Here is a 14,550-nt window from a genome sequence, read left to right as displayed (position 1 = left end):
ATTTTATAAATATATTCTTTATATTCTGATGTAAATTAGGGACTATAATTAAACTAGTCAGTTTATCTGTAGTGCTTAGTATGTTTTAGATTGGGCGGAGTGATACGCCACAGTACGGCACTACTATGCACGTTACTAGTAAACACAATGGATTAATATTAATAACCCAATATCGCGATACAGTTTTTCACCTCCACGACAAGTTTCGTGACGTTTTTGTATCGCGAAATTTCGTGGCACGATATATTGTTACACCCCTAATAGATAGACAGACAGACAGACAGACAGACAGACAGACAGACAGACAGACAGACAGACAGACAGACAGACAGACAGACAGACAGACAGATATTACCTCATGTTTTGCTCTAAACACACTTACCAAGTATCCTGAGTCTGTTGACAGCCCCGTGCAGGGTGAAAAAGGCCCACAGGACCTGAGAAGAGTCCACGCAGAGCAGCCGGCCACGTCCCGCTCCGTTCACCCCGTGGTGCACCTCTCCACCCGGCAGCAGGCTGAAGGTGAGCACATCTCCAGAACAAGGAATGGAGAAACCTCGGTGCACCACCCAGTACTCCTTCCGGTCCAGGAGAACCTCAGGGTCCGCCGGCAGGTCCGCGGCTTGCAGACAAGCCGGATCACAGGACGTCAGACCAAAGGATAACGCCCCGAAATAAGGCAGGCCCAGGTGGCCCACCTCCACGTACAGAGTCTCGCCCGTGTGCAGCGGGCGGTTGCTGAAAACCAGAGTCCGAGTGCTGTCCAGAAAATGGATGCAGGCGGCTGAACGATCTGCCGAGAGAATCACGTCTGAGCCACGAACGGGGTGAAAGTGCAAGTCATTGTCCAGCAGGGAAGGAAGGCCCCGGACCCCTCTGGGGAATGTGGTGGAGACGGACGAGGACGGAGTGGAGGAGGAAGAGGTGGAGGAGCAGTAGGGGATGAGCTGAGTGTAGCTGTTCAGCTGGAGGTTGGCCATCTTGGCAGCAGCAGCCTGGTTGTTTTCAAGCTGGTTGTTGTTGTAATTGGCTGAGTCGTGGCTGCTCTGGGGCAGATAGGCACTCAGACGGGCCGCACTCAGGCAGCTGGACCCCACACTCTCTGCAAATGTGCTGTCTGTGATGTAAAACACGGACAAACAAGAACAGGACACCATGATAATCTCATCCCTTTTTCATGCTCATGTTCTCATTGTCTGATTGCTGCTCGATACGAGTTGTCTGTCAGTGAAATACAACACGGGACAAAGATGAAGCCGTTCAACTGTGGAACAGACAGGACTTTTTTCAAACTTGTGAGCAGTAGGAATGGGTGATATTTTACCGTTCACGATAAACCGTCAAAAAAATTCCCCACGATAAGAATTTGTCATCTCGCGGTAAAAACGATAAATTCCCGTTGATGACGTTTTTGTGTAAAGCTGATTTATGGTTCTGTGTTAAATCCACGCAGAACGAAGGATGGAAGGAAGGAAGGAAGGAAGGAAGGAAGGAAGGAAGGAAGGAAGGAAGGAAGGAAGGAAGGAAGGAAGGAAGGAAGGAAGGAAGGAAGGAAGGAAGGAAGGAAGGAAGGAAGGAAGGAAATGAGCCTGAAAGAAAGAAAGAAAGAAAGAAAGAAAGAAAGAAAGAAAGAAATGAGCCTGAAAGAAAGAAAGAAAGAAAGAAAGAAAGAAAGAAAGAAAGAAAGAAATGAGCCTGAAAGAAAGAAAGAAAGAAAGAAAGAAAGAAAGAAAGAAAGAAAGAAAGAAAGAAAGAAAGAAAGAAAGAAAGAAAGAAAGAAAGAAAGAAAGAAAGAAAGAAAGAAAGAAAGAAAGAAAGAAAGAATGAAATGAGCCTGAAAGAAAGAAAGAAAGAAAGAAAGAAAGAAAGAAAGAAAGAAAGAAAGAAAGAAAGAAAGAAAGAAAGAAAGAAAGAAATGAGCCTGAAAGAAAGAAAGAAAGAAAGAAAGAAAGAATGAAATGAGCCTGAAAGAAAGAAAGAAAGAAAGAAAGAAAGAAAGAAAGAAAGAAAGAAAGAAAGAAAGAAAGAAAGAAAGAAAGAAAGAAAGAAAGAAAGAAAGAAAGAAAGAAAGAAAGAAAGAAAGAAAGAAAGAAAGAAAGAAAGAAAGAAAGAAAGAAAGAAAGAAAGAAAGAAAGAAAGAAAGAAAGATAAATTCCCATTGATGACGTTTTTGTGTAACAAACATGGCGGATCTGAGAGTGAGATAGATTTATTTTTTATTTTTTTTTATCGTAATTTTAATCGTTATCAGGATAAATGCCAGAAATTATCGTGATACATTTTTTAGTCCGTACCGCCCATCCCTAGTGAGCAGGACTGCTCTGTGACACGAGGACAGCACTAAGCTCTGAGATCCCATCTCTCATGAGATTCCTCTGTTTCTCATGAGAACGCAGTAAACAGTATCTAACATCATGTTGCTATGCTTGAAGTGGGCTCCTCATGATTTTCTTTTGTCCGACTCAATACTTTAAATACTACCACAGGAAAACAAACAAACTTTCCTTTTGGTAAAAAAATAAGCTAGTCAAGCATTGGTTTATGCCCCGTAACCACATTATTTACCTTGCTATTTTCCCTTTTCTTACTAACACAGGCCCTTTAAAGCGCACTCTTCATGCACAGGCGCTCTATGTTTTAAATGCTGACATAAATAAGCCCAGCGCTCGTACTCCTTCTCTTGACTTATGAGACATTCCTCTTCTACTATTTCTAGTGACGGTACTGGCTTCTCACCAGGGCTCCTGGGATCGACCGCCTTGACCAAACAAGGCCATAGCTCCTGTCAGACTGAAGATAAACATCCCCCGCGCGTACGAGTGGGAACCGCGCAGAGGCGGCGTAACGGGAGAAAGTGACAAAGCGCGGGAAAGCGATAGTAAGACAGAGTTAAAGGAGAGTTTGTCGGGAGAGTTGCCGGTGCATCGACCGCCGGACATCTCTTGTTTATCTCTTGGTGCTACAGTATGTCAGCCGCCCCGAGAGGAAGGGGATCTGGTTTTCCTGACAAACGGAGATTAGCTTTGACCCAGGGATCGTTCATCACTGAGCCATCCCGGGCTGCACCGCTCAACCCTCTGGATTGTCCTGTTGAGCCGTAGAGCTTTGTTGCTCAGCTGCTCGCAGAAATACACAGAAGCTTCTTAATTTAGCTGTGAATATGTTGACACTATAAAAATATGTTCCTGAGGTTTCAGGGTTGTCAGAGCTCTGCTCAAAACACACGGCCCTGTAGCTGAGTTAAATCCAGCAAGACAAATATCTATAATTCACTACTTTACAGGCTATATCTAAATGTGTTCCCTTTTGACCAAAGGGACCAGGACAGAAGTCCAAAGTTGCTTTGGATGGTTTCTGCTGGTAGTAGAGACAGCAGACTGCAAAAGGTAGACAACAACTGTGAAAAGTAATCACATTTTGTCTTAAATACATTTTAAAACATCCTGTGTGTTGCTCTAATAAAAGTACCTTGACATAATACAATTCTTACCAAGTAGTGTGACTTCCTGAGTGATGCCGTAGATGTCTATGATGGCCCAGAGTGGGCAGCCGATGCTGAGGCCACAGTGGAAGAGGATGGGCTCTCCGTCATTGATGCTGTAGAAGACTCTGCCATGCCGATCGGCCCAGAATGACAGTATGTTGTCCTTCAAGGCCAGCCTCTCCGGCAGAGCTTTGGCCCAGTAACCGGGCCGCGTCACCAGATCGGGGCAAGCGTACTTGGGGATGTCGGCGGCAACCAACTCGCTGGGATCCATGCTGGTAAAACCAAAGCGCAGAGCTCCACTCCAGCCGGTGTGAACGCCTGTAAGCCGGATCCGCACCTAAAGGAATGAGAAGAGTATCGCTTTAACTTCTCCTCTTCTTAAATATTTTAGTCTTCAAAATAATGTTAGTAATAGGGCTGTTCGATTAATCGATTTTAAATCGTAATCGCGATTATGTAATTAGAACGATGTTAAAACGTGAAAATCGTAAAATCGATTTTTCACTTTTTTTTTTTTTTTATAACCTTGTCTGCACACATATTAATGATTGATACCATATTAATGATTGATGGAAATACCTCTCAATACCTGCGACAAGTGCCCCATCGGAGAGGCTCTTTAGTGTAGGAGGGGGCGTTGTAACATGCCACCGGGCATCCCTCAAGCCAGATGCGGTAGACCGGCTTGTGTTCCTTGCAAAAAACTTGCAAATGTGAATATTAAATGTAATGACTGACATTACACACCTCTACCTCCTTCATGGGTTGCATTATTATTTAGCATGCAAAGACCCAGTTTAGTTTATTTAGAAAATGTCTTGTTTTATTTAATTGGAAATATAACTTACTGTATGTTTGCAAGTGCTGATTTGCTTTATATTTTATTATATTTTTTAAAACTTTATTTCAACTTATTTTACAGAGTTTTGCACTTCATTCATTATTGGTTTAATAAGAGCAAAGTTTGCACTTAAAGCCCAATGGGGCAAATGTTCAATAAAAAAACAGCATATTTGAAATAATTTCTTTGCCTTTTGTCAATTCACAAAATAATCGTAATCGTAATCGAAAATCAGATGTTGAGAGAAAAAAATCGAGATTTTATTTTTGGGCAAAATCGAACAGCCCTAGTTAGTAATAAAGTCATGAAATCAACCTTTTCGTAAAGATGAACAGGGCGGTGGCTGAAGGTGATGCCATTGCAGAAGCTGTTCTTGCGAGTGGCACGTCGGAGCTGTCCATCCAGCCTGATATTCTTGCCTTTGGCGTGAGGGTGAAAGCGGGTCGACTCCAGACTGATGCTGACTGGGGGGGCAGATGTTCTTCTCTCCACACTTGCCCCATGGTTGGGCAGGCTGTAGTACTGCCTGGTGGCCACCGGGCGGGGCTGAAGAGTCGTTTCTATGGGCAGAGACACATCAGGGGTGAGGCAAGAAAAAAAGAAGAACAGGCTATTAATGATTCAGCTTAGTTGGAGAGGAACGTGGTATGTGAGCCCCCTGTTTTTTATGTGACTCAGGCAAGATCAAAACGGCAATTATTGTGACACCAGCTGTTGGAAAAACAGCATAATCAGGATGCAATAAGTTGTTTGCAAGCAGCCCATGGCAGCGAGTTTAGAGGGTACACACCAGTTATGAAAGGGAGACCACAGTCTTGCACACTTCCCTTCCCATAATTATTATGAACCCCCTCTTCTACTGTCAACAAACACATTAAACAGTCTCTCAGAGCATGAAACCCACATTTTCAGGATAAAATAGCTAACTTGTTCCAAATCAGTCTTTTTACTAAATTTATACCGTAAATTTAGATGAACGCCAATGTTCATAACCACTTAGGGGGGGGGGGGGGGAGTTACCTGGTTTAAGTTCAATGCTAATGTTTATGCCCTCTCACAAGGGAGAAAAAATAATCAGCATAAAACTGCCCACAGACCTGATAAGTCTTCCTCATTTTTGTGAGAAGTACACACCCTTGGCCTGCATAAAAACAAACCCTGAATAGCTTCTTTGATTCCTGCAGTTATCTTCAGACGTGCAGAATGAATCACACAGTGTCTAGTCAGTACAGTAGCACCCAAATAATAGACCTCATCTTTGATTTCAGCTTTGCAGATGCAGAGCTGAGATCCTGCTTGGGGATAAAAAACAGAGTCTCTTGATGAACGCTGCAGAACAAATGAACGAAACAAACCGGCCTAAATGAGAATTGGATTGCTTTGGCTTCATATAAAATTAACTAGAAAACTTTAGATGGGTGTTTATGGTATAGTATGGCTGAGATTCAAAATTCGAGGGGAGATTATGCACGTACTCCTCTCCGGAGTGATTACTTTTCAACAAATTCACTGCGATCTGGTGCAAGGACAATAACTCAGGGAAATGTTCCACAGTACATTTCCTAAATTAGACATTATCACTGATTATATTCTAAACTATCAAGCAGAAGCAAGAACATCTGTAAGGTCTCAAATGATGTGTAGCTCCCTCATTCCTTTTATACTCTGGGAATTTGGTATTCGAGAGCGAAAAAAACAACATGTTGGGGGTTTGAGTATACGCCTTAGGCTCATCTCCCTCTCTGGCAAAATGACATACTGGAGTCTGCAGTTAAATCACCTACAGTGAAGCTGATGGCATCATCTAATAATGCCTTTCATCTAATAATGGCAAACACTTGTTTACCATTATTAGATGAAAGGCTAAGCACAACAGGTCACGGGGTAAAGGACGGCTCACGGCATGTTATAACCAGAATCCGTAATTGGTGCCTCTCGTGTGTTATGTCTTCTGCTCTTATATTAGATTTTCATGAAAATCCTCGGTATCGTTAATCAAAACCTTCAACAATCCTGCAACTACTTTGAGAAACCCTTAAAGGCCTTTGAAATTAATGTACGTGTTGTAGGCATCAGTAGTGTTGGTGTCTGAGCTGAACTGTGGGTCCATCACGTTCCTCCTTCCTTCCGTCAGAAGCTGAGAAAGCTTCAATGTCTGAGGCATCAAAGCAATCACCGGCTAATTAAACGGTGGCTACAGAGCGAAGAACTGGTATATGAGAGTGGGACTGTGTAGCAGGAACAAATGAGTTTGGTTGTTCATTCCTATGACAAAAGCGCTCGTCAGAAACGGCAACCAGTAATGACTTTAGATGTGTGTTTGCTTTAGGGATTGATAAGTGGTTTAGTGGAAACGTGAAGTAATAGTTGTCATGGGTACAATAATAAACATGCTATCGCGGTGATGGAAAGTTGCTGAAAAGCCATGTTTGTAATGTTTGCATGTTTTAAAGCAAAAAACAAAGTGTTTTGTCAGCTTCAACCTTCCTCTCCACCAAATTCAGTGGCTTTTAAACCACTCCCCCGAGGGTTGGGCAAATAACCGCAAAATTAACCGGAACCAACATTTGTAACCTAGAATGTTATGCTCATGTTGATTACCTCGGTTACGTCACTATTGAAATTTAATTTTGTTTGCAAGAGATATAAGATATTTTATGTTTTGTAGTTGAAACATTAATTTACAAGAGATAACAAGTTATTTATTTTCTACTGTCTAAAAGCATGATTCTTTGAAAATAAAGTGAGACCTTTGAAAAGTTATTTTCACATTTTTTGTTGGCTTTATTTTGTTTAAAGCAAGAAAAAAAAAGGTTTAAAATACTTGCTAACAATTAATATAACAAGATTTAAAACAATTGACTTTATTAGTAAGTATTTGAAGTTATTTGTCTTGTTTTTGTTAAGTATTTTTAAAAATATAATACATTGAAATGTGACCTATCTAGTAAGGACTTTAATTTTCAAGCTGCAAGTGCTTTATTTGCAACATTTGGCATTCAATAAATTACTTTAAATAGCTCATTTGTATGTGTGTGTTTTGTTTTGTTTTTTGTGCAAGAGCAAAATAATCGTTGATTAATCGTAATCGAGGTAAAATGTTCAATTAATCGTGATGTTGACGTGAGGTCTAAATCAACTACCGCTGACGCCACCACACTTCCTCTAGCTCATGTCATAACAGCCACTAGAGGGTGCTGTAACAATGATACCTCAACCCTTTAACAAAATAAATCTCAAAAATAGTCAAAATGTTTGTTTTGCAAGCGTTTTATTATTTTAAGACATTTGTTAGACTTCAAGAACACGAGAAGAGTCCTGGTGAGTAAGATTCAGCCTAACTGAACGATATACTCCCTTTTGATTTTTTATTTAATCAGTCGTTTTTCTGACAAATGAACAGTAATATTTGTGTAGATATAGATATAGTTTCCCTCGTCAAGATGCCAGTGCGTATGTTCTTCTCACTCACGCTGAAGCTCTGTCCACTCCTTTCCTTCTGTATTTGTCATCAACTTCTCCAACTTCACTTTTTTTTAAATTTTAGTTAATAAAAGAAATTACATACTGAATTTTCATGCACTGGAAAAAACTGTGGCTAAATCCAGCTAAAGAGACGTCAGTCCGAACATAGACTAATCATCCATATTTTCCCTCTTTGGCCTCTTCCTGCCCAGAAGAGCAGCAGCAGCAGCCTGGCTGTGAGTCATTTTGCTGCCACGCTCAACCAAATAAATTAATGAACTATCAAAGGTGATTTTATCAGACAATGTCACATTTGTAAGTTCAGTGAATCACGGCTGTTTGCCATGCATTATTTCAGGCATTGTGTCTGAGTCACTGTGCTGGCAAACAACAGAAACAGGAAAGCATGTGAAAAAGAATGGCTCTATGAGGAATTCAGTAGTAAATAAAAGAGCGGGATACTAGATTGTGACGGCCAACACCAGTTTACTGATACAAAACAAAATAGTGTTCCATAGTACGGTACCAAAAATAGTATTGTAGTATTTATTAATGAATGAATTTAATTATTGACTATTGTTGGTAAAAATAAAATTTTAAGGGAGTGAGGCATCTTTCTCCTTCCTATCTCTAATAAGAATTACATTATGTTCAATAGCGTTAAAGCACCTTTGTCACAACGCGTGTTTTTCCACAGCGTGAGGCTCCTCCCTTCTTATTACTGCTGAGTTGCACATGCGCAATAGAGTACAGCGCCAAGTAAACAATATGGCGGCGGGCGATGCAACACAGCAGACCGGCAGTAAAGTTCATAAAAGTATTTTTGAATAATATATATTTGTTTTTGGTTACTGCAAAAAGAAAATATTCACGATTTATTTTATTTTCTAAATAAAAATTGTACTTTATGTTGACTCTACATCATTCAAGAAAATCATTTCAACATTATTAACCTTATATACGGCAGTCAATAAAATACTTGAAATGTCAACATTTTAACATTAGAGGTTGTTTTTTTTGTAATAACCATAGACTGTAGTTCTACTAAAGTGACCAAATATGGTCACTTGCTCTGTAAAGGGTTTCATAAATTGGCATGTGTTACTAACACATATCTTTGTGCGTGATAATATGACTTAAACAGATGACTTAAACAGATATTAGTGTAAACGATCTAGCAAGGCATTAACTTATAGCCGAGATCAGTCTCAACCGTGAATAGCTACTTAGTTTGCTGTTCTTCAACATAAAAGGGTTGATGTAGGCTACCATGATGACCTACCAATGTCATCATGTTTGGCAAAGATCTCAAATAATCCGGAGCTGCCAACATTTCTTTCAATTCAGGACTAGGAGTTAAAAAAAGAGCTATACATACATCACTGACATCACCTGTGTACAACCAGGGGAGAGGATACAGTTGACACAGAAGATGGATGGATGGATGGATGGATGGATGGATGGATGGATGGATGGATGGATGGATGGATGGATGGACTGCAGACGGACGGACGGAAGTCTTTGGGACTCATTTTACAAGTTAAAAGCAAATGATTAAACCAACTCAAGTTGCAGTGAGAAAGGATAAATTATGTAGTTCAGCAAAAGTTTAGGTGCTATTTGTAAGATATTTCCATAACTACAGCACCCAACATACAGTGTATATCTGTGACTTGATTGATTTTAGAGAAATTAAGTTGGGTAATAAGACTGTAATGAGATTGTTGTCATGCAATCTGTTTTCTCAATAATTGAAAAGCTAAAAGTAAATCAATCATCAGATTGCTCAAGTCGCAGTGCCATACCAAAGACAGCTTTCTGAAATGTAATATATTTTATCCTTCCCATCTTTTGCTAAGAAATGTCTCTATTTCTGGGTTGTATGTCCTCATCAAACTCTTTGATTGGTTGATTTCTTATTGCAGATATTTTGTCTAGTTTGGTGAGACGGTATAAAACTACATCTGGTGACAGTTTGGTGCAGAATTTCAAATTCACTAAACAGATCCCTTTTATGAAGGCTGAGCGCCTGCAGATATTTCAGCAATTCCCTGTTTACAAGATCTTCTCAACACAAGCAGAAGGACTCACACTGTTCCCACTCCTCTTTGACTAAATCCTGTCAGGCCAAACCCCATCAGCTCCACATTTTTTGACTCCTGAGAGGGCCTGTTGTGGGCGTGGAAGTGTGACCGATTATTAAATCTAAGTGATATGGGGAGCTGATTATCACGTAATGAGCTCGAGGTGACGTGATGAAAGGTATTCTGAGAGCTTGCAATCAGGCAAAGCCTTGAGCTGAAAATCAAGTGAAATACAAGAGAAAAAAAAAGAGAAAATCCCTGCTAATCACTAGATTTGTTGTAATGATACTTGGAATAACACAGAACTGTTGTAAAAAAAAAAAAATCCAGAGTAGCTTTAGTGTTTGTTTAGCTTGTAGTCATTATTGTGGTTATTTATGATCTTCAATCATTAGATTGTCTTATGAGTCTTCTAACAAGGCTTTCTGTGCGGTGAATGTTGCAAAGATATCCCTTTGGGATTATAAATATAAAGTACTATTACAGAATGCTGGGAAAGCCTATAAAATACACCTGGCAATAAAATATTATTGAAAGTAAGACGTAAAAGAGGAAAGCACAATAAATATGTTACAAGGTGACAAAAAAAATCTATTGTACGTGGTGACAGAAAAAAAGCTGAAAATCCTTGGCAAAGTGTTGCAATTCATCATTTGTTGGAGACGGTCATCAATGCAAAGCTGCACAATTACAGCTGGTTACGGTGAGAGAATCCATTCACTTAGGATGAAATCCTGGATAACAGAAATAGAAAGGAGCTTTTATAAAAAACAAATCCTATCGATAATGGACTTAAATTGCGTCATGGATTTCGCCTAAAGGTCCCCCTAAAAAAAAAACACAAGGTCGTAATTCGTAATCTGAACCTTGCAAATGATGGGTCATTTATTTGTATTGAAAAGTAAATAACGGGCAGGGGAAAAGCAGCATCTGAAGGAGCGCTTTCTTGGACTCGCTCCGTGGGAATCACGCTCCGCTCCCCCGTGATGGGGAGCGCGTCTCTGCGATCACAACCAGGACGAGCCATGTGTCTCCCTGCTGATCGGGAAGGCTTCACACCGACACCGCTTCGCGTGGAGCAACATTACAACCCTGATAGTAAATGATAGATGAACACAAGTCTCACCAATTAAAGGCTTAGGTGTTGTATTCCCCATTATATCCAGAAATTCCTCGCACCGGCTGACAACTTAATTCCGACTGCAGCGTTTCTCTGTTCATCCATGTATCCTCAATCCGACGTGGATCTGCTTGGATCAGCTTCAATTCCAGTGCTTTCAGATTATGATGTACCTCGCAGCTTGGAGCATGGACACGCTCTTGTTAATGTCAAGCCAAAGCCGCTGCGACAGGCAGACACCTCCAACTGGCGCACAGCAGCCCCCTCCTTTCTTTTGTATAGGCTCCCCACTGCACGACTTTAAAGACACAGTAGGCAGACCCCCCCCCCTCAAAATCATCACACACCCTCTGAATAATTAATCCAGAAGCTAATTTACTCAGGGCTATAATGAAATCCTAATGAGTGTGTAGCCTAATATGCTTGAAGGGGGTGCCTAATATAAAGAGAGGCAATCCAACAAGATATTTGCATATAAAGGGTCAGGAAGACAGGATCAAATTCATTACAGTCAACAGTTTTCCAAGTCTCCGAAATGGATAGGAGCCCCATTTGATGTGATCGTGCCTAAATTAATCACTCATAATCAGATACAGGACTCCACACTTCTGATAAAAGTCCAAACACCATATGAGGAAATCCCCTTTTTCCCCCACCCTGTCCTCTGCCCTCCCACAGCCTTGAGTGCTGGGCTTCTCTCAAGCTGTTTCCTGTCTTCTGGACCACACTGCTCTCACAGGAGTCATGCATGGCCTGCGGGGTTTTGCAGGAATGAGAGCATCAGTGAAAGCAGAGCTGGGATGCCATGTCTTCCTGAGCAAGACAACTAAAGAGGCCCGAGGTGCTACAGCAGCCGTGCATCACATTTCTTGAACAAAGCCTTCGCTTAGAGAAATTTTTAAAAATGGATGAAAATATCCGTGTTTGCAAATCATTTTCTCTTGATGTTTGTGTAACGACTGGGTCGAATAAGGAAGCTTACCGCGGCACTGAGAAGTTCATGCGTAGGGCGACGGAGGAAAAGTGCGGCTGTGCTTCTGTAGCCGACAGCATCATGTATGGTCTAATTCAGACTCTGGGCAAACAAGTCTCAGGAGCAATGGCGTTTAGGGTGAAGCCAGACTGAAACTAAATATAACTCCAACACAAAAGGGTTTGTTTGTGCCTCCTCAATGCTGTTTGTTTTAGCAGGATATGGTGGCTCCTTACTTGAATCTTGGGTGAATGGTGTTTGGGATGAAGTGAGGCAGAAGTGAAAATTCCCCCCACGCCCTCGCCTTAGCCTCATGAAGAAAGAACTGCAATGGGAAGGGGATTAACACAGGAAGTGAATATGAGGGAGTGATGATGTCGGCAATCAAGCCTTCGCAGTAAACACAGCAGAGCGGCAGTAACAAGTGCTGCTCACCCTGATGCTTGCTGGACTGCCTGGGTGTTAATGAACGCACCGTGATTGCGGTGCTGATTTTATTCTTAAAAAACACAGTTCCTTAACTAAAGACCATTTTGGGCACCGTTATTTCAGACTCTTCTGGATGTCTGGAGAAATATTCAACACTGCAGAGATATTTTTAAGTTATTTGGCATTTTGGGTCAACATTGTTCTTTTGAGCCCCATGAAATAACCACAGCCTCCCTGCACAGCCGCACATGGAATATGTTGACATTACATGCTCGCACCACAGACACACTGCCAACGGAAAGTTAGCGGCTTTGTTGTGGTGCGCACATGAATTTTTATGTCGTGTTGGGAAAAGGGCGAGCACTTAAGAAAAAAAAAAGTACATGGCAGGAGATTAAACATCTGCCAATCACCACTTAGTAAAATTGAAACTTGAAACCTATCAGGGAAATTGGAGCGGGACTCGTAACCAGTGTAACCAACATAACAAAAGAGAAGCGTGTTGCTTTTTATGGTCTGGCAACCACATGACGCAGAATGACGCTGATGAGTCTGAATCAGATGAAAGGTTTGGAGCCAGTCGGTAAAAAATCTAGTTATTGTTTAATTAATTCATGCTTACGCCTGTGCACAGTAAGTTATCATTAAAGTTGTATAAATGAAGCCTGAATAAATCTCGCTACAAAGTATCAGTGTTATCATCATTGCCTTGGATGAGACACATCACCGTGGTAACCAAGAAGACAGAGAAACATTGTTGCTTTATTTATTTGGTCCAGCACACAATTGTAATATTTTGAATTTGCCTCCACCATGCAGTGCAGTTTTTAAGATATTTTTTGCATTTCCATAATAATTGTCAACAAAGTGAAATAATTAATTCTCTGACTTTATTCATGCATTTATTACGGTAACTCAATCTTACTCATCCAAACCATTTCCAGCCCTATCAGAATCCTTATTTTTTCTTATTTATTAGTAGCACTGTCACATGAGACATATTTGTGTAAATGAAAATCAACAGTACACATTTTTCAAAATCTTCCAAACACCAGAAGCTGTGAGAGGATTTATTTTAACACAAGCCAGGATGTTTTTTTTAACCCATATCATATATTTTTAATGACTACATTGATGGTTCAAGTATTAAATCTTTCTCAACGGCATACTTTAGTAATCAAATCAATAATGAAAAGTAGCAGAGGTTGCAGACTGTGTGCCCTGTTCACTATTCTATCCTCACAGTGGAAAACTTCCCCAGCGTCTTCCCCGGCGACTTCATCATGTTTACTGATGAGGGCAGAAATATGGGCAACCCGAGAACCGCAAATCATCTTGGGAGGCACAGAGGGTTTGCGGGCATGGGTGTTCCTGGTCTCACCTCAAACATTTAAGACAAGAAGAAGAGTTCCCCGATCGTCATGGCTTTCAGGAGATCAAGGAAGGATATCTAGAGGACATTTTACAGTGAAAGGATTTAAATGTAAGAGTTGGTGGATGTTGCGGCAGCAGACCGGAGGTCTGAAGACCTGGAAGACTGCGATTAAGCCAAATCTGCTGACCATTGACAGTCACCATATCTGCAAACACATCGGAGATGTCAATCTGTGGCATTTGACTGAGATTTCTTTGCAAAACGTTCATCCAGTCCATTGAGATCCATCGTCTTCCTCCTGACTTCGCAACGCGATCCTTGTGGTCGGCTTCGGCTTTCTTACTATACTAAGCTTATAACCATTATTGGCCGATATGAGTCAGAGCTGAAGGGCTGATTTTGATCACCAGCTCGTCAATTGAAGCATCTCTGGGCAGCACCAACATCTTGCAGCCACCTAACAAAATCCAGACTTGAAGAGAAGGGAAAGTGGATAGGCACCCCACTCCCAACTTTTAGAGTGCTCTTTTATTAAAAATACTTTGTAAGGTCAGGAAACATCATTGTTAGTTGTTCCACCCATGCATTTTCTTTACTCGCCTCCTCTTGTGAAGGTGGGAGGGACTGGAGTCTGTCCCAGCTGTCATCGGGCTTCCATCACAAGGGCCACACAGAAATAAATCAGACAAACAACCATGCACATTCACACTCACTTCTCCAAACAATTTAAAAACCACCAATCAACGTAGCAAGCATGTTTTTGGACAACGGGAGGA

At 41.1% G+C, this 14,550-nt stretch overlaps 1 protein-coding gene across 2 annotated transcripts in view; it reads right to left on the bottom strand.

The window, feature by feature from the left end:
- Positions 1-14,550, bottom strand: part of neurl1b (neuralized E3 ubiquitin protein ligase 1B) — a 31,811-nt gene that overhangs the window by 3,182 nt on the left and 14,079 nt on the right. The window contains exons 1-4 of one of the 2 annotated variants that reach the window (XM_061725044.1): positions 11,004-11,257; positions 4,644-4,888; positions 3,491-3,824; positions 383-1,117 (exon numbers count right to left, since the gene is read on the bottom strand). In XM_061725044.1, the coding sequence (XP_061581028.1) occupies positions 383-1,117; positions 3,491-3,824; positions 4,644-4,888; positions 11,004-11,034 (1,345 nt within the window). In that variant the 5' untranslated portion in view covers positions 11,035-11,257. Of the gene's footprint in view, positions 1-382; positions 1,118-3,490; positions 3,825-4,643; positions 4,889-11,003; positions 11,258-14,550 lie in introns of those variants that run through there. The other variant, XM_061725043.1, reaches the window with a different exon arrangement.

The sequence above is a fragment of the Cololabis saira genome, chromosome 7 (assembly GCF_033807715.1).
Source record: "Cololabis saira isolate AMF1-May2022 chromosome 7, fColSai1.1, whole genome shotgun sequence".
Lineage (NCBI taxonomy): Eukaryota > Metazoa > Chordata > Actinopteri > Beloniformes > Belonidae > Cololabis > Cololabis saira.
The sequence above is the reverse complement of the archived record's forward strand: the minus strand, read 5'-3'. Positions and strand labels throughout refer to the sequence as shown.